Source organism: Chiloscyllium plagiosum, unplaced genomic scaffold, assembly GCF_037043375.1.
Source record: "Chiloscyllium plagiosum isolate Xiang-an unplaced genomic scaffold, Cpla_swu_hap1 HiC_scaffold_10, whole genome shotgun sequence".
Classification (NCBI taxonomy): Eukaryota; Metazoa; Chordata; class Chondrichthyes; order Orectolobiformes; family Hemiscylliidae; genus Chiloscyllium; species Chiloscyllium plagiosum.
In genome coordinates this window covers 11,224,957-11,244,098 of record NW_028270148.1, presented here as the reverse complement: position 1 = coordinate 11,244,098, position 19,142 = coordinate 11,224,957, and the positions used below count along the sequence as shown (strand labels likewise).

General features: G+C 44.1%; 1 protein-coding gene across 2 annotated transcripts in view; it reads right to left on the bottom strand.

The window, feature by feature from the left end:
- Positions 1-10,080, bottom strand: part of LOC122553200 (endothelin-1) — a 33,028-nt gene extending 22,948 nt beyond the window's left edge. The window contains exon 1 of one of the 2 annotated variants that reach the window (XM_043696798.2): positions 9,566-10,080. In XM_043696798.2, the coding sequence (XP_043552733.1) occupies positions 9,566-9,626 (61 nt within the window). In that variant the 5' untranslated portion in view covers positions 9,627-10,080. The remainder of the gene's footprint in view (positions 1-9,565) is intronic. The other variant, XM_043696797.2, reaches the window with a different exon arrangement.
- Between the last annotated feature and the right edge of the window lie 9,062 nt (positions 10,081-19,142).

The following is a 19,142-nucleotide window of genomic DNA, read 5'->3' as shown; positions in this document are numbered from 1 at the left end:
CAAAACACCCAAAGGGATTCTGGAAGAAAGGTCCTTAGCCAAAGAGGGATTAAAAGTATGGAACTCATTACCACAAAGAGAGGTTAAATTTCATAGAACAGTTGTATTTAAGGGGAAGCAAAATAAAGAAATGAGGGAAGAGGGAATAGATGGTAAAATAATGGATTGAGATGAGGAAAGACTGAAGGACACTCAAGGGGAGTTGCATGGGTCGGTTGGGCCGAATGGCCAGTATCTTTTTTTTTAAATTATTGATTCACAGGATGTGGGTATCACTGACTAAGCCAGCATTTATTGCCCAGAGGGCAGTTAAAGAGTCGACCCCATTGCTGTGGGTCCGGAGTCACATGTAGGCCAGACCAGGTAAGGATGGCAGATTTCCTTTCCGAAAGGACATTAGTAAAGCAGGTGTGGTGTTAAAATTAACAGTTACGTGATCAACCCTGCAGTCAGGAGTGACTTTAAAATGGCATCAGTTATCTGTATGGAGCCACATTGACTGTGATTCTGAAAGGAAGGTTTAGATATTGGATGAAACCGGCTGGCTAATCAGGTGAGGAAATTTACGTTTAACTGGAGTGGACCCCTTCTGGTTGGCACAAGGACAGGTGTTGACAGAAAGAGCCATGTGACAAAACTCTATTCCCTCCAATTACTGCAGAAATTCATTCCTTCAATGAAGGGGCTTTGCTTGCTCACTTAATTCCAATCCTGAATCCAACACACAGGATAACCCATCAACCCATTCTATTGGCTGGGTGTAAGGATTATATTGAGTTTATGGCACAAAGACAGGCCATTTAGCTCAACCAGTATCTGCTGTGGTTCTGTTCGCCGAGCTGGAAGTTTTTGTTGCAAACATTTCGTCCCCCGGCTAGGCGACATCATCAGTGCTTGGGAGCCTCCTGCGAAGCGCTTCTTTGATATTTCCTCCGGTGTTTATAGTGGTCTGTCCCTGCTGCTTCCGGTTGTCAGTTTCAGCTGTCCACTGTAGTGGTTGGTATATTGGGTCCAGGTCGATGTGTTTGTTGATGGAGTTTGTGGATGAATGCCATGCCTCTAGGAATTCCCTGGCTGTTCTCTGTCTGGCTTGCCCTATGATAGTAGTGTTGTCCCAGTCGAATTAAAAACTTCCAGCTCGGCGAACAGAACCACAGCAACGAGCACCCGAGCTACAAATCTTCGCACAAACTTTCAACTAGTATCTACTGGCATCTATACTCCGCAGTATTTTCCCTGGAGCGTCGAAGGCTGAGAGGTGACTTATAGAGTTCTATAAAAGCATGAAGAGCATGGATAGGGTAAATAGACAAGATCTTTTTCCTGGGGTAGGGAGAGTCCAAAACCGGAGAGCATAGGCTTATGGTGAAAAGGGAAAAATTAAAAAGGACCTAAGGAGCAATCTTTTGACACAGAGAGTGGTACGTGTATGGAATGGGCTGCCAGAGGAAGTGGTGGAGGCTGGTACAATTGCAGCATTTAAAAGGCATCAGGATGGGTATATGAATAGGAAGGGTTTAGAGGGATATGGGCCAAATGCTGGCAAATGGAACTAGAATTATTTAGGACATCTGGTCAGCTTGGAAAAGTTGGACTGAAGACTCTGTTTCTGTGCTGTACATCTCTATGACTCTACGACTACCTTCCTCCTGCTTTTTATCAGATCCAGCCAACACACCGTTCTATTCCTTTCTCTGTCGTGCACTTACCCAACCTCCCTCTAAACACAACAAACACTATTTACCACAATAACTCACTTTGGTAGTGGGTTCTGCATTGTTCACAGGTACTGCCACAGGCTGCCGCTGCAGAATAGGAACGTCCCAGGGCTGGAATGTAGGAGGGCAGGAGATTATGGTTCAGTGGTTACAGACATGGCAGGAATGTTGATGCAGCAGCCTGGCAGTCTGTGAATGCTCCCATTAGCTCACGCTCCTCTACGAGGGAAGAGAGTGCAAAGATACAGAAATAATAATCGGCATCTGCATAAACTAAATGGAAACTGTCCAGGCAGCCTTCTGAGTTTGAGCCTTTCCCTGACCAGCCCATTGTCTTGCAGAGATGGGGTGAAGTACACAGATTTACACAGGATAGTTTGACTCCTGATTGAAGCATAATGTAACCTTTATTCTTCTCGAGCAACTAACTCTTGTGTTCCAGCAGCAGTAGAAAAGTGAAATGACACCAATTGTCCAATGAAAACTGACACAGCATTCACTGCTCGAGGCTGTCTCTGATTAATTGCCAATTTGCCACATGTTCCATAATATAAGAATGATCCATGCTGAAAACTCTCCTCTCTTCCTGTGTTATTAATAACGGGACAGGAGATTCAATTCGACATCCCAAAATGTTTTGTAGTCACATCTGAAAGGCAGTTGCTGTTGTAATGTCCTGAAGCCAATTTCTACACTAAGTTTATTTTCTGGTTACCATTGACCAGAAGCAGAATTGGACTCACCACATAAATAACACAGCTACACGAACAGGTCAGAGACTAGGAATACCACAGTGAATGACTCACCTCCTGACTCTCCAAAACCTGTCCACTATCTACAAGATACAAGTCAGGAGTGTGATGAAATACTCCTCTATTGTCTGGATGGGTGCAGCTCCACAACACTCAAGAAACTCGACACCATCCAGGACAAAGCAGATAACTTGACTGGCTCCACATCCATGCCTTCCACCACCAAAGCTCAGTGGCATTTTTCACAAGATCTAGAAATATTCAACAAAGCATCTTCCAAACTCATGACCCCTTCCACCTGGAAGGACAAAGGCAGCAGATACATGGGAATGTTACCATCTGCAGGTTCCCCTCCAAGCACCTCACCAACCTGACTTGGAAATATATCGCCGTTCCTTCGGTGTCGTTGAGTCAAAATCCTGGAAGTTCCTCCCTAACAGTATTGTGGGTCTACCTCCAGCACGTGGACTGCAGCGGTTCAACGCAGCTCACCATCACCATCTCAAGGACAACTAAAGACGGACAATAAAAGGAGGCCCAGCCAGCGGCACTTACAGTCATAGAGTCATAGAGATGGACAGCATGGAAACAGACCCTTTGGTCCAACCCATCCATGCTGACCAGATATAACAACCCAATCTAGCCCCACCTGCCAGCACCCGGCCCATATCCCTCCAAACCCGTCCTATTCATATACTCATCCAGATGCCTTTTAAATGTTGCAATTGTACTAGCCTCTGCCACATCATCTGGCAGCTCATTCCATACACGTACCACCCTCTGCGTGAAACAGTTGCCCCTTAGGTCTCTTTTATATTTTTCCCCTCTCACCCTAAACCTATGTCCTCTAGTTCTGGACTCCCCCACCCCAAGGAAGAGACTTTGTCTATTTACCCTATCCATGCCCCTCATAATTTTGTAAAGCTCTATGAAGTCACCCCTCAGCCTCCGATGTTCCAGGGAAAAAAGCCCCAGCCTGTTCAGCCTCTCCCTATCGCTCAAATCTTCCAACCCTGGCAACATCCTTGTAAATCTTTTTTGAACCCTTTCAAGTTTCACAACATCCTTCCGATAGAAAGGAGACTAGAATTGCATGCAATATTCCAACAGTGGCCTAACCAATGTCCTGTATAGCCGCAACATGACCTCCTAACTCCTGTACTCAATACTCTGACCAATAAAGGAAAGCATACCAAACACCTTCTTCACTATCCTATCTACCTGCGACTCCACTTTCAAGGAGCTATGAACCTGCATTCCAAGGTCTCTTTGTTCAGCAACACTCCCTAGGACCTTACCATTAAGTGTATTAAGATTTGCTTTCCCAAAATGCAGCACCTTGCATTTATCTGAATTAAACTCCATCTGCCACTTCTCAGCCCATTGGCCCATCTGGTCAAGATCTTGTTGTAATCTGAAGTAACCCTCTTCGCTGTCCACTACACCTCTAATTTTGGTGTCATCTGCAAACTTACTAACTGTACCTATTATGCTCGTATCCAAATCATTTATATAAATGACAAAAAGTAGAGGACCAATCCTTGTGGCACTCCACTGGTCACAGGCCTCCAGTCTGAAAAACAACCCTCCACCACCACCCTCTGTCTTCTACCTTTGAGCCAGTTCTGTATCTAAATGGCTAGTTCTCCCTGTATTCCGTGAGGTCTAACCTTGCTAATCAGTCTCCCATGGGGAACCTTGTTGAACGCCTTACTCCTTGAGTGGATAAAGTAAATGGTCCCACAAACAAAGGGCTGGACATGGCAGAGAAGTCTCAAGCTCTGAACACCCTCAGCGTTTTATGCCCACCTGAGAGGGCTTAGTCTATTGTTTGAAAGATATTGCCTCTGACAGTGCAGCGACCCCTTTGTACTGCCACAGAGATGCCTGATGATGTGCTTCACCTTTGGACCCATGACCTTCTGACTTAAGGCTCAGAATGTTACTGACTGAACAATGGCTGATGCTTTAGAATTTTTGCTAGAGTTCTCTCCACCTCCCAACATCCCAGGTCAAACAACATCAGGCCCCTTCTCTCCAACCTAACCCTCACAGAATGCTATGCATTATTGCAAATGCTTAATTAGTCTTAAGCTCCCTTGCCAGTTGTAAGAGCCATTCCTTATTTTTGTTTAACGTAGGTTGACACACGCAGTAGAACAGGAGGGAGGTGCAAAGATTCTTTTATAACAAGATCACTGTTACCAACCACTCCATGTTAAGTAGACTGAGCAATGTGGTCAGGGAGAAACAATCCCCTCAGCAGATGGAGCTCAGAGCCAGAGGATAGATTCTGGTGATTAGAACAAGGTTATTTATTGATCACATTAATTGATCACATTATTTATTGATCACTTCTTCACATTAATGTCTGTGGAAATCTGGGATTCTTGCCAAAACTCGACAGAACCTGGGAAACAATTGGAGCTTGAAAGACTGAGGGGACAGATATTTGTTAGGTAGGGGTGTCGAGGGTTAGGAAACTAAAGGAATATTAATGGAGTTGAGATACACTAATCGAAAAGCAGGATGCAGTGGATTTTTTTATTATTCACTTGTGGAACTTGAGCATGGCTGGCTGCCCAGTGTTCATTGCCCGTCCCTAGCTGCCCTTGAACTAAGTGGCTTTCCTGGCTATTTCAGAGGGCAGTTGAGAGTCAAACACATTGCTAAGGTCTCAAGTCACATGTAGGCCAGACCAGGGTAAGAATGACTGATTTCTTTCCCTGAAGGATACTTGGGAGCCAAATGGGTTCTTACTGATAATGGTTTCATAGTCATCAGTAGATTCGTAATACTAGATTTTGTTTTGTTGAATTCAAGTTCCACTATCTGCCATGGGGCGGGGTGGGGGGCACTCAAACCCAGGTCCCCAGAACGTTAACTGAGTTTCTGGCTTAATGGTTTCATTGCTTCGTCATGGTCTGGAGATCAGAAATAAAAGCAGAAAATGATTGCTATGCTTAACAGCATTGAAAGAGAAACAGAGTTAACATTTCAGGTCTGTGCCCTTTCTTCAGAAATGGCATAAGTTTGGAAAGTTTTGAGTGGCGGGGGGGGGCAGGGGTGAGTCAAGGACAAAAGGAAAGGGTGTGATAGGGTGAAAGTTAGGAGAGGCTTGAGTGACCCAAGAGTCAGTCTTCCAGGGCTAAAGAGAATGGCAGTGAGGCAAGAGAAGACAAAACAGGCAGTGGCTGGAGCAGGTAGCAAAGAAAAACTAAACAAGCAACAAAAGGAAAACAAACCAGGAACTTGGGAATTGTGGTCTGAAATTGCTGAATTTAATGCTGAGTCCTCAAAAGGTTGTCAAGTACCTCATTACGTTGAAGTTCACAACAACAGTGCAACAGGTCAGAGGTGTCAGAGTGATCCTCAAGGTGAGAATTAAAGTGACAGGCATCTGGAAGTTCAGGATAACAACACCACAGAAGGCTGCGGAGGCCAGGTCATTGAGTATACTTAGGACAGAGATAGATAGGTTCTTGATTGACAAGGGGATCAAGGGTTATGGAGGGAAAGCAGGAGAATGGGTATGAGAAACTTCTCAGCCATGATTGAATGGCAGAGCAGACTCGATGGGCTGAATGGCCTAATTTCTGCTCCTATGTCTTATGGTCATTTTCTCTCCTCATTGTACTGAGACTACATTAAGACCAGTGAATACCACACAGGTCAGCCATGATCTAACCAAACAGTGGAACTAATAAGTCCACTCCCGTCTCTGTTCTTATGTCTCTGGTATTCAGTCTGTTAGTAACTGCACTGTAATAAAGAAGTAATCTTCGGAGTAACATTGAACACAGACACATTATCATATTTCCTCTTCTGACGAACAATAAGCAGTTATAGAATATCTTTTGTTATGTCCTTGGTACATCTCAATGAAATGTAATTGTTGTTGCAACATAGGAACAGATGAGTCTCAGAACATTCTGGCTGTATTACTGAAGACTTGTACCCCAGAACTGGCCATATCTTATAGGCAAGCTGTTGCAATACATCTAGGACACAGACATCTGCCGGCAATGTGGAAAATTGTATAAGTATGCCCTAACCGTAAAAAAAACAGGCAAATCATGTCCAACCAATTACTACCTCAACGGTTCACTCTCAGTCATCAGCAAAGTGATGGCGGGTGTTATCAACACTGCTATCAAGTAGAGTGACCCAGTGTTAACCTGCTCACTGATGCTCAGTTTAGGTTCTGCCAGAACCACTCGGTATAATGTTCTACATCCAATCATCGCAAACAGTGACCTTTGCTCCATCATTAGATCAGAAATAGAAAGATTTGCTCAAAGTTTTACAGTGTACTCTATCATTCAAAACTCATCAGATACTCCAACCGTCTATCCACGCAACAAGATATGGACAACATACAGGTTTGGGTTACACAGTACATAGAACAGCACAGTACAGGCCCTTTGGCCCACGATGTTGTCCCGAGCATTTGTCTTAGTCTAAGATCAACTTAACCTACACCCCCCTCAATTTACTTCTGTCCATGTTCTTGTCCAGCAGTCACTTAGATGTCCCTAATATCTCTGACTCTACTCCCACCGCTGGCAGTACATTCCATGCCCCACCACTCTCTGCGTAAAGAATCTACCTCTGACATCGTCCCTACACCTTCCTCCAATCACCTTAAAATTACAACCCCTCGTGACATCCATTTCTGCCCTGGGGAAAGGTCTCTGGCTATCTACTCTCTCTGTGCCTCTCATTACCTTGTACACCTCTATCAAGTCGCCTCTCTTCCTTCTCTCCAGTATGAAAAGCCCTAGCTCACTTAACCTCACTTCATAAGACAAGCTCTCCAATTCAGGCAGCATCCTGGTAAATCTCCTGTGCATGCTCTCGAAAGCAGCTACATCGTTCCTATAATGAGGCAACCAAAATTGGATATAATATTCCAAACGTGATGTAACCAGGTAGCAAAACCTCATAGCTCTTAAACTCAATCCCACTGTTAATGAAAGCCAAAACACCATACACGTTCTTAACAACCCTATCAATTTGGGTGGCTACTTTGAGGGATATATATACATGGACTCCAAGATCCCGCTGTTCCTCCACACTGCCAAGAATCCTGTCATTAACCCTGTATTCAGCATTCAAATTTGACCTTCCAAAATGAATCACTTTGCATTTATCCAGGTTGAACTCCATCTGCCACTTCTCAGCCCAGCTCTGCATCCTGTCAATGTCATGTTGTAGCCTGCAACAGCCCTCGACACTATCTACACTATCTACAACACCATTGACCGTTGTGTCATCGGCAAACTTACTAACCCACCCTTCCACTTCTTCATCCAAGTCATTTATAAAAACTGCAAAGAGCAGAGGCCCAAGAACCGATATCTGCAGGACACCACTGGTCAGCGCCCTCCAAGTGGAATACTTTCCATCCACTACCATTCTGTCTTCTTTCAGCCAGCTAATTTTAAACCCACACAGCTTAATTTCCCTGTATCCCATTCCTCCTAACTTTCTGAATGAGCTTACCATGGGGAATCTAATCAAATGCCTTACTGAAATAAGCAACCATGGGTTGCTAGGTGTCAATGAATATTCGTGCCATATGTGTGCCATGCAATGGGCCTCTCCAATAAAACAGAATCTATCCATCTCCCATTGACATTCCCATCACTGAACCTCTCTCTATCAGCATCTTTGGGATTACCATTGACCAGAAATGCAAATGGATTAGCCATGTAAACACTGTGGCCATGAAAACTGGTGAGAGGCTAGGAACCTGGTGTGATTAACACACCCTACTGACTCCCCAAAGCCAGTCCACCAGCTGGAAGATGGTAATGATGGTGTGGTGCTATATTGTCCACTTTTCTGAATGATTGCAACTTCAGCAACACTCAAGAAGCTCAATACCAAGCTGCCCACTTTATTGGCATCTAATCCAGTTCCCTCAACATCCATTCCCTCAACCAGAGATGCACAGTGTGTACCATCTGAAAGGGTCTGCATACAGCAAATCCATATCCTCTATCATCTGTAAGGGAACGGACAGCAGATAGATGGGAACATCACCACATGCAAGATCCCCTCCATGCCACTTATCATCCTGACTTGGAAATATATCCCCATTCCTTCAGTGTGGCTGGGTCAAGACTCCCTCCCTAACAGAATTGTGGGTGTATCTACAGTACAGGGATTCAAGAAGGCAGCTCACCACCACCTTCTCAAAGCAATAGGCAACCAATGTTGGGCTTATCATTGGCTCTGACACCTCGTGAGTGAATTAGGAAGAAACTGGGGCCAACAGACAGTGCACACAGTAGATTTGATCAGCAGCGCCTTTGTGAAACATACTGTCCACAGCATGTTCTCACCCTCTCAATGACAGTGTGCTATTTCTGTTTGACCATTTGACAGGCACACTGGTCACTATATCAGGGGCGTCGTTCCAGAGTACTGCAGGCAGCAGATCCCACACTGACCAAAGCAGCTAGTCCATGCCAGGAGCTGTCTCTCCCAGTCACATTCCTGAGGTTATGTGGAATGGTAATGAAGTAGTTTCACCTGTTGAGGAAACACGATCAGCTTTTCATCTCTGGTACTGACGGCTTTGAAAGCTCCCCCTGCAGCTGCCTGCTGTTTGAGATATATCTTGTTCCAAGGGGATGGGGGTGGAGAGGGGGATGCAGAAATCTTTACTCCTGTGCTCAAGGGAACCAGAAGGTACTTTAACGTAAACGAACTGAAGTTTAATTAAAAGATTTTTAAAAAAAGGTAGATTTTTAAAAATATAGTCAAGCAGATGGAAGAGTCAATTGAAAAGGTGGTGGGCTGACATAAACACCTGCATTCTGGTATATACACATATGGATAATCTGTTAAAGCTGAAGCAGAAAATAATGTCAGCACCTATTCCTTCTACAACATTTCTTGTATTTATGTTTGTGTGTGCGTGTGTTATGTAATCTCAGGTTGAGGCAATGCTCTGCCGCTGGTGTCACCTTCACTCTGTCTATCTTGAGGGCTGAGGGGACAGTTGCATCTATTGCGACCCTCCCTCCCGATTACGATCCCCTCTCGCTCCCGGAAGGTAGAGATTGCAAAGCTGTTAGGACTTACCTTCTGGAGTGAGAGGCGGCTGGAGTGTTAGCACCAGGACGGAGAGGGTGAAGAAATTCATCTCCACATAAGCTGTCAGATAAAAGCACCAAGGTATTGTTGCCGGGGCCAGGATAATGCAGCTCTCTGTCTCTGTAGAAGATTGGGAGGCAGCTTAACACGTCCGCATCTTGCGGAGTTTACTGCAGGGTTTGAGTTCAGGCAGTTCACGCAGACAGGAAACTCTCTCTCCTTCTCGCTAACAGTCCCTCCCTCTTGTAGTAATCCTATCTGTTAATAGCAATTACCCTCCCACACCGAGAGAGCTGGGAGCGTCACATTATGAACCACCTGCCAGGTTAAAAAGCTGATCTGGAGAAACCAAAGGGAGGAAATCAATCCCGGGGGGATACAGGACAGCAGGCGAGACTACCCCCAGCCCAGGATACACTGCCCCAGGCTTCACCATGTGGAACAAAGAGAAACTGGTCAACTTTCAATATCCTGCTCTGGCTCTCTTGTTGTTGCCCCTCGGTGTTTCATGGTCCACGGGTTAACACTTTCCTACACACAGCCAACAAATCATTTGCTGTCCTAACGCTTTGAGCTCAGTCACTGGAGCGACAACGTTTGAGTGTGTGTGTGTGTGAGAGAGAGAGAAAGGTTCCAGGTTGCAGAGAAATCCAGCCCTGGAGACAGAGACAGAGAGAGAGGAGAGGAAGGAGAAAGGGGAGAGGCTCGGGAGGAGAAGACAAAGAAAATGTGGAGAGGGGGAGAAAGAGAGATATGTGACAATAAGGCTAATTCAATTCAAAGGGAGGGATAAGGGAGAGAGATGGAGAATGCGATAGAATAAGAGGAAAGCAGAGAGAGCAATACGATTCTTGCTGTAATGATAATCATGGGAGCAAGATGAGGCCATTTGGTCCCTCAAACATTTTAGATCACCTACCCCATTGCCATTTCAGCTCACAATGTCCTTTAGTACCAGAACACGATCAATTTCTGTCTTAACCATATTGAATGATTGAGTTTCCATGGCACCCTGGGGTACAGTGTACCATAGATCCACCAAACTCTCTAGTGAAGATAATTTCTCTTCATCTCATCCAGAAAGGCCCATCAGGGGAACCATCCTTCTTGCATGAATCCTGCCCGGCCTTTGAAGGATGTTGGCTGCTTCACTGAGGTTGTCTCTCATTCCTTTCAACTCTTAGTGGATGTGGGCCCAGTCTCCTCATACTCTCCCCGCAGGACAGTTCACTAGGCCAGGGATCAGTCTCTGCAGCACTCCCTCCATAAACAGTGCACCTTTCCTGAAAAGTGACCAACACTGCACACAATACTCATGGTATCTAACAGTGCAGGCAGAGGCCATTCGGCCTGCATAAGTTAGTTCATTGATAGACCTCTCCAATTAATCTTACCATCCAACCACTGTACCCATAGTTCTAGAAGTGTCCTCTGTTTAACTGGAGATCCAGATTCGGTTTAAGAGTAATCACTGCCTAAACACTGTCTGTGCAATGGGTAAGAGCCTGAATCAGGTACAATGTCTTAAAGAAATTCTCCAAGCCATAACAGTTGTATCAACCATTTGGATTTCTATCACCTCCTTCAGACCCTGCAACCCCTCCCTATCTCTGTCACCTCCTCCACCCCTACATCCCTCCCTATTGCTGTCACCTCCTCCAGCCCCTACATCCCTCCCTATTGCTGTCACCTCCTCCACCCCTACACCTCTCCCTACCTCTGTAACCACCTCCAGCCCCTACATCCCTCCCTATTACTGTCACCTCCTCCAGCCCCTACACCTCTCCCTATCTCTGTAAACTCCTCCACCCCTACACCTCGCCCTATCTCGGTAACCTCCTCCAGCCCCTACACTCCTCCCTATTTCTGTAACCTCCTCTAGCCCCTACACTCCTCCCTATCTCTGTAATGTCCTCCAGCCCTTATACCCCTCCCTATCTCCGTAACCCCCACCAGCCAATATTCCCCTCCTATCTCTGTAACCTCTTCCAGCCCTACACCCCACCCAATCTCGTTAACACCCCCTCAGATCCTACACCCCTCCTATCTCTGCAACCCCTTCCAGCCCCTACACCGCTCTCTTTCTCCATACCATCCTCCAGCCCCTACATCCCTCCCTATATCTGTCTCCTCCTCCAGCCCCTACAACCCTCCCTCTCTCTGTCACCTTCACCAACCCCCACACCCCTCCCTATCTCTCTATCCTCATACAATTATTTCCATCTCTTCAATGTCTTTAAGCTCCTCCACCCCTCCCATCTCTGCAACCTCATGCAACAATCTTTATGTTTGTAACCTCCTCAGCACCAACAGCACTCCCTCTCACTGTAATCTCCTTCGACACCAATGACCTTCCCAATGTCTGTATTCTCCATCAGCCCTACAATGCTCTGAGATATTTGCTCTCCTCTACCTCTGGCCTCTCGTGTATCGGCAATTCAAATCACAGCACCATGAGGCTGTGTCTTCAGTTGGCTAGACCTAAGGCTAGGAATTCTATCACTCAGTTCCCTGTCTCTGCATGAGCTTCACTCCTTTAATTAATCTTCCAATGTACCTCTTTATCAAGTTGTTTGCTATTTGTCCCTAATATCAACATGGTGTTGCTAGTCTCCACTTCTACTGGCTAATGCTTCTATGGAGCACTATATGATGGCTTTGCTTGTGATGGACACATTCTCAATGCACATTATTGCTGCTGTTTGTTCTCTCCATGAGGGTCCTCCCAGACTCATGACCTCTTTCCATTCTGCCCCTCTATTCGCTTCCTCTCTCATTCATGCTTTAAGCCTCCCTCTCATGTATGACAGCCTTGTATTTATGAGTTCCACATTCTTGGCATTCTCTGTGAGAAGATGTTTCTCTTAAATTATGTGTTTGCCATGTTTGTGCCTGTCTGATGAATGCAATCCCTATGTTCTGGGCTCAGACACAACCAGGGAAGTGCAACATGTAGTTACAGGCACAAGAGTGCTTAATCTGAAGGCAACACAGCACTGAAGATGTCACCCAATTGGGGGGATGAAAAGTTTGCAAAGCAATGAACTAGCTTGGTGAACGGACCAGCAACTCCAAGGCACTCTGAGGCCAACTATGGTTCCAAAATGTAAGCAGGAGAGAAGCCATTCAATTGCTTTAGGAAAAGCACCATCCGCCATATTGGATATTTGCAAACATGAGGCATCATTTAGTAGCCTAATGCCAAGCCCTGTATTCTATTGTCTGTTCCTCACTGAACACTGACCTCACTTACCTGAGGGCCTCTCTGTAGTGGTGGCCTGTGTCATCATTCCAGCTCCATGGCAATGAGGTCTGAGACTCAAAGCTGGAGACTTTTGGACCATACCATTTTGCTGACCCTTCCTCCCCAACAACCCCATCCCCATACATGGACACTCCCACTTTCACCCTTCCTTGGGGGTCACCATTTTGTTTCTCAATTTACACGCCCAACAGGAAATTATTCCCAAATATATATTTATTATTCCACTCAGAGAGAAACAGCAAATAGTGACAGAAAAGCTTGTCTTCCATTTCTGCACCCCATCCTCTACACCCAACCCGAAGATTGTGTTATAACTGATTTACAGAATAGTTACTGAGCAGATGGAGACTATTCAGCCCATCGTGCCTGCACCAGATCATCAATGGCTGGTGCCAGTCTCCTGCCTTTTCCCGATATCCCTACACATTATTTCTATCCAAGTATTCCACTGTTCCCCTTGAGTATATCAATTGAACTGCCTCCACCACAGGCAGTGCATTCCACACCATGCCCACCTGCTGTGCCAATGCAATTTCTTCTCTGCTTACATTCCACACTGGAGTGCCAAGTGCCAGGGTATAGTTTTAAGATGAGAGGGGAAAGGTTTCAAAGGGACCTAAGGGGGATGGTGCGTGTCTGGAATGAGCTGCCAGAGGATGTGGTGGAGGCTGGTACAATTACAACATTTAAAAGGCAGCTGGGTGGGTAGACAAATCAGAATGGTTTAGAGGGATATGGGCCAAGTGCTGGCAAATGGGACTAGCTGAGGTTAGGATATCTGGTCAGCATGGATGAGTTGGACCGAAGGGTCTGTTTCCATGCGGTATGACTCTATGACTCTATGATTCTATGACAGCCAGTCAGTCACCAGTAAAGAACATGTATCGCACTGGGCCACAGTGTGTCTTTATTCATTCGTGGGACGTGGGTATCACTGGCTGGGCCCCACAGTGCCTGTCCAGTTGCCTCTTGAGAAGGTCGTGGTGAGCTACCTTCTTGAACTGCTGCAGTCCACGTGCTGTAGGTTGACCCACAGTGCCTAGGATTTTGACTCAGCGACAATGACGGAAATGGCGATATGTTTCCAAATTTGGAGAGTGACGACTCCAACATTGGTGGGTCAGGAACAGGTGGTAGGGCAGGTATTGGTGTTCGACTGGCTCAGAGCTCATGTTGGAGACAGTGGAATGAAGGTGGACGCTCAGCAAACCTGGGAGCAAAGGGAAGGGAGATAAAACCCTGAGGCTCCTACACGTGATGTGATGCAGAGTTGATCTCTTACCGAACGTCTCTTTGAAAGCAGCCGTTCTGTCTCCAGGATGAAAAATCCCAGCACGCTGTGAGTAGATCACTCTGCAGGAAGCACGGCCACTTGGCATCAGTTAGAGGTGAAAACATTGTAGTGATAACTCAGGCCAGTTATCAGCAGTGATTCCATGGCCACAATGCTCTGGCGATATGAAACAAAGATCAGTTTGCACTTTGAAGTAACTCCAGATCAATATAAAACATTTTTTAATAGCATCGCTGCTGCAACTGTCCTTCTCTTTTCAATCATTGCGTTTCATAACGCCACAGAGTTATATTGCATTGGAAGAGACCATTCAGCCCATCATTTCCAGGCCAGTTGAGAACATATAAATGGAAGAAATAGAAGCATTCAGTCCCTCAGACCTGCACCACCTTTCAATAAGAATGGGGGGGGCATCTTATTGCAACACATAAAGTTATGATGTGAACGGATCAGATAGAAGCAGGGAGGTTGTTTCTACTTGTGGGTGAAACTAGAACTAGGGGCCATAGCCTCAAAATAAGGGGGAGCAGATTTAGGACTGAATTGAGGAGGAATTTCTTCACCCAAAGGTCTGTGAACCTGTGGAATTCCCTGCCCAGTGAAGTTGTTGAGGCTACCTTCGTTTAATGTTTTTAAGGCAAAGATTAATAGTTTTTTGAACAGTAAAGGAATTAAAGGTTATGGTGAGAGGGTGGGTCAGTGGAGCTGAGGCATGAAAAGATCAGCCATGATCTTATTGAATGGCGGAGCAGGCTCGAAGGGCCTCATGGCCTACTCCTGCTCCTAGTTCTTATGTTCTTATGGCTAACCTTGTGCATCAACTTTCCTTTTCCTTCCCAGTCCCTGTATTCCTCTATACCCTGAGAAATCAAGAACTTATCGATCAGAATTTTAAATGTCCTCTATAACGGAGCATCCACAGCTCTCTGCTGTTGCGAGTGTCACAGCTTCACAGGCCTTTGAATGAATAAATTTCTCCTCATCTCAGTACTGAATGATCACTCCCTTCTTCTGAGCCTGTGCTGTTGAGCTCTCGGTTCCCCACCCAGAGAAAGATCATCCTGTCAAACTCCTTCAGGATCCTGTATGTGTCAGTCAGGTCACCCTCATTCTTCTGAAGTGCAGAGAATGTAAACTCATTTTACCGAGCCTCTGATCATAGAATAATCTTAGCATTTTAGGAACCACTCTTTGAAAGACCTCTCCTACAAATATACTCTTTCTTAAGCACAGAGACCAAACAGCACATGATACTCATCAATGCTTTATTCAATTGCAGGGATATTTTTGAACTCAATGTTCCCTTGCAGAAACTACCTGCTGTACTTGCACATTAGCTGGTAGTGTCCCTTGTATGAGTAAATACACTCAGAGTCATAGTCTTAGAGAAATACAGCCTGGAAACAAACCCTTCACTCCCATTTGCCAGCATTTGGCCCATATCCCTCTAAACCCTTCCTATTCATATCCCCATCAGATGCCTTTTAAATGCTGTCATTGTACCAGCATCCACCACTTTATCTGGCAGCTCATTCCACACATGCACCACCCTCTGTGTGAAAACGTTGCCCCTTAGGTCTCTTTTATATCTTTCCCCTCTCACCTTAAACCTATGCCTTCTTGTTCTGGGCTCCCTCAACCCAAGAAGAAGACTTTGTGTATTTATGCCATTCGTGCCCCTCATGATTTTATAAACCTCTATAACGTCACCCCTCAACCTCCAATGCTCCAGGGAAAACAGCCCCAGCCTATTCAGCCTCTCCCTATAGCTCAAACCTTCCAACCCCAGCAACATCCTTTATCTGAGCCCTTTCAAGTTTAACAACATCTTTCCTACAGCAAGGAGACCAGAATTGAACACAGTGTTCCAAATGTGTGCTCACCAATGTCCTATGCAGGCACAATATGACATCTCCACTTCTATAACCATTGTTCTGACCAATTAAAGCATATGTACCACACGCCTTCCTCACCATTCTGTCTACCTGGGACTCCACTTTCAAGGAACCATGCACCTGCACCACAAGGTCTCTTTGCTCTTCTCTCTGAGCATCAACATTTATGTTTCATGCCTTCTAAAACCAATTTTAATTTTCCCTTCTTATTCCCAAAACAAAACAAAACTCAGACTTAATTCCTATATTATTCTCTATCTGCTGTATTGTTGCCCATTCACTTGCCTGGTGTTTACCTGTTTTAGCTGATTTGTGTCCTCCTCACAGCTTACGTTCCCACCAAATATTGTATCATCAGCAAACGTAGATACATTATTTCTCTTTCATTTTGTCCAAGTTTTCAATAAAGGTTTTAAACAGCTAAGCATCTAGCTGCAATCAGACTTTTAAAAAAAATTCTAGCTCATTTTTTTCACCTTTTCAACCACTTTTGGTAATCTTTCTTCTGCTTTCTAAAACTTTCTGAATCCACAAAATGACAGTTATTTTTTAGAACACCAAAAAACTGTGCTTTATTTTTCCGTGTGTTTGATCATGGCTGAAATGGGCAAGTGACTGTTCGAAAAGCCAAGGATTTTTGAGGGACTGCTGACATTTTCCAAAGCAGTAACCTGCCACCCATTGTAAGTGCTGCTTGTTCAAGCTGGTGGGGAAGGGAAGGGAGGTTACTGCAGACAAAGTAGAGCCTGGTGTTGTGCGCAAAAGACAATACGGCCAGCGACAAGTAGCTGCTTGGTCTGTGGAGTTGAGACCACTTGTCTGTTTGAGCTTTAACTTGCAGAGTTATATGTTAATTGTTCCTAAACACTCAGCTGGAGCTAGGATTGACTATAGTAATAAATTGCTATTCTCGTTAAGTATGTGTTATGTTCTTTCTGTTTTCATGTGTCTAAAAACCAGGTAAATTAGGGAATTTTAAGTCCTTTTAATGGAATCTTTAACCTTTGTGACAAAGCGATTTGATTTTCAGCGCATTCCTCTAGTGAATTGTAACAATATAATAAGCCTCTTTGTTTAACTTACTACTACCCTTAAATTTCCTGTCCACCTTGTTTTGGATTACAGTGGTGACTCGGAATCCGATTTTAATTCATTCCAGGAGGCTGTTCGGATTGCGAAAAGTTCAGATCCTGAAACTATTTTCCCCAGAAGAAATAATGGAAAGTGAATTAATCCGTTTCTGGACCCAAAAAAAATTTTTCAAGACACTTTTAACTGCAAATATACATGGTTAAGGTGAAATAAGATGAGTAAATGACCTAAATATCAAGTAATAATAATAAAAGCAAGAAATAAATGTACTAACATGAAAATAACTTCATTTACCTTAGTGAGGAGTGCTAATGGTGAATGCACTTATTTGCTTCACTGCTCTTCTTGGGTGCCATGGTGAATGAACAAGGGTGATAATAAAAAAAAACCCAGCACAAATCAAGGTGGAAACACGAGGTAAACTAGTGATGGACACACGAGAGATACTTTCACGACTACTTCCCGGGATGAACTGAACAAACAATATGCGACCTGAACAGTACGTGGTGTTCGGATTCTGAAAATGTGTTTGGATTTTAGGGCAAAATTTTCTCGAAATAATTGTTTGGATTCCAAGTTGTTCGAACAACTTGTTCGGATTGTTTGGATTCCGGGGTCACCACTGTACTTGTTAATTTGGCTAGACCCTCATCATGTAAGTCTTACACCTATCATGTTATTCCAGCTATTCAGTTCGTCTCCAGCACCATCTTATTTTTAATTGTTTGCAATTATTTCTCTGTTAATCGGATTATAGGTCATCCTTTCACTTGCTATTCACTTTACTCACACTGTCTGACACCTTTGATCACCTGCAGATACTCCACTCACACCATTTGTATGATCTTTTGATCTCTCTGCCGATAAATTCTATGCCTGTGTGCTCCCCTTCACTTCACTCAATGAAGGAGCCGCGCTCTGAAAGCTTGTGATTTCAAATAAACCTGTTGGATTAAAACCTGGTGTCGTGTGACTTCTGACCTGAAATTTCCTGGTAAGCATAAATGAGCTTTTGATTTCTAAAGGAATTAGATTTTTGAATATTTAAAAATAATTTTAAAATTTGAGCATTTTGAAGTGTTCCTTTAATTGAGTACCACTCTTTAGTTAAAATCATTTATTCCTGTCTCTATTAAAATTACCTTAGCCATCTTGTTCATCTCTAGGTATTTAGCTTTATAAGGTGTGTGGTTTTTATATGTTCTCCTTTTTACAGTTTTAAACTCGTGACATATGGATGTTGGTCCATTTTTATGAACAGGTTTAAAAAAACGTTGGTCAGTCTTGAAACCAATTTTTGCCTCTTGGAGTGTTAATGGGATTTCTTGTTCCATATTGTGGTGGCTTACAACCTGAGAGAAAACATTAAGCCATTTCTTTCAACTGTAATGGTTACCTGTTTAACACTTTTCCTATTTTTCTAACTTGTACTATGAATAACTGTGTAGGTAATGTAAGTTATTTTCTTTATTTCTCTGGTTTGTAACAAAGATCTGTGCCTGGGTACTTTGTACCTAAGATGGTGCAACATGGGGAGACACTGTAAGCTTTTCACTGTATTCCTGTACTTCTGTACTTGAGTACATGTGACAATAACACAAATTCTAACTAGAATGGGCACTTTTTTATTTTATCTAATTATTTCACTTTTTAAAAATTCAGTTCAAAACATTTTTGGGCCATTTGAAGGAGTCCTGACTGAGGTCAGAAGCAAACACCTTCTCCCCTAGAAAAGAGTTAAGGGGATAGTTCACTACAGGTGAATGTTGTTTGTAAAACATCCATACCAGGTAAGTTCAGTAGAATTATGTAAGTCATTAAAAGACTGAGAGAACTGAAACCCTCAGGTGTGTAAGGATCCAAGTAAGAAAACTCAAGTAAACATTGCATAGAAATGTCTCTAGTTTTTGATGAACTATAAAGCGCTGGGGAGTAGTGGGATTTTATTTGGCCATGACCTCCATTGAAATTTTTCAAACTGTGTTAGATTTAGATGCCTTAGTTTGTTTTTATTTCTTT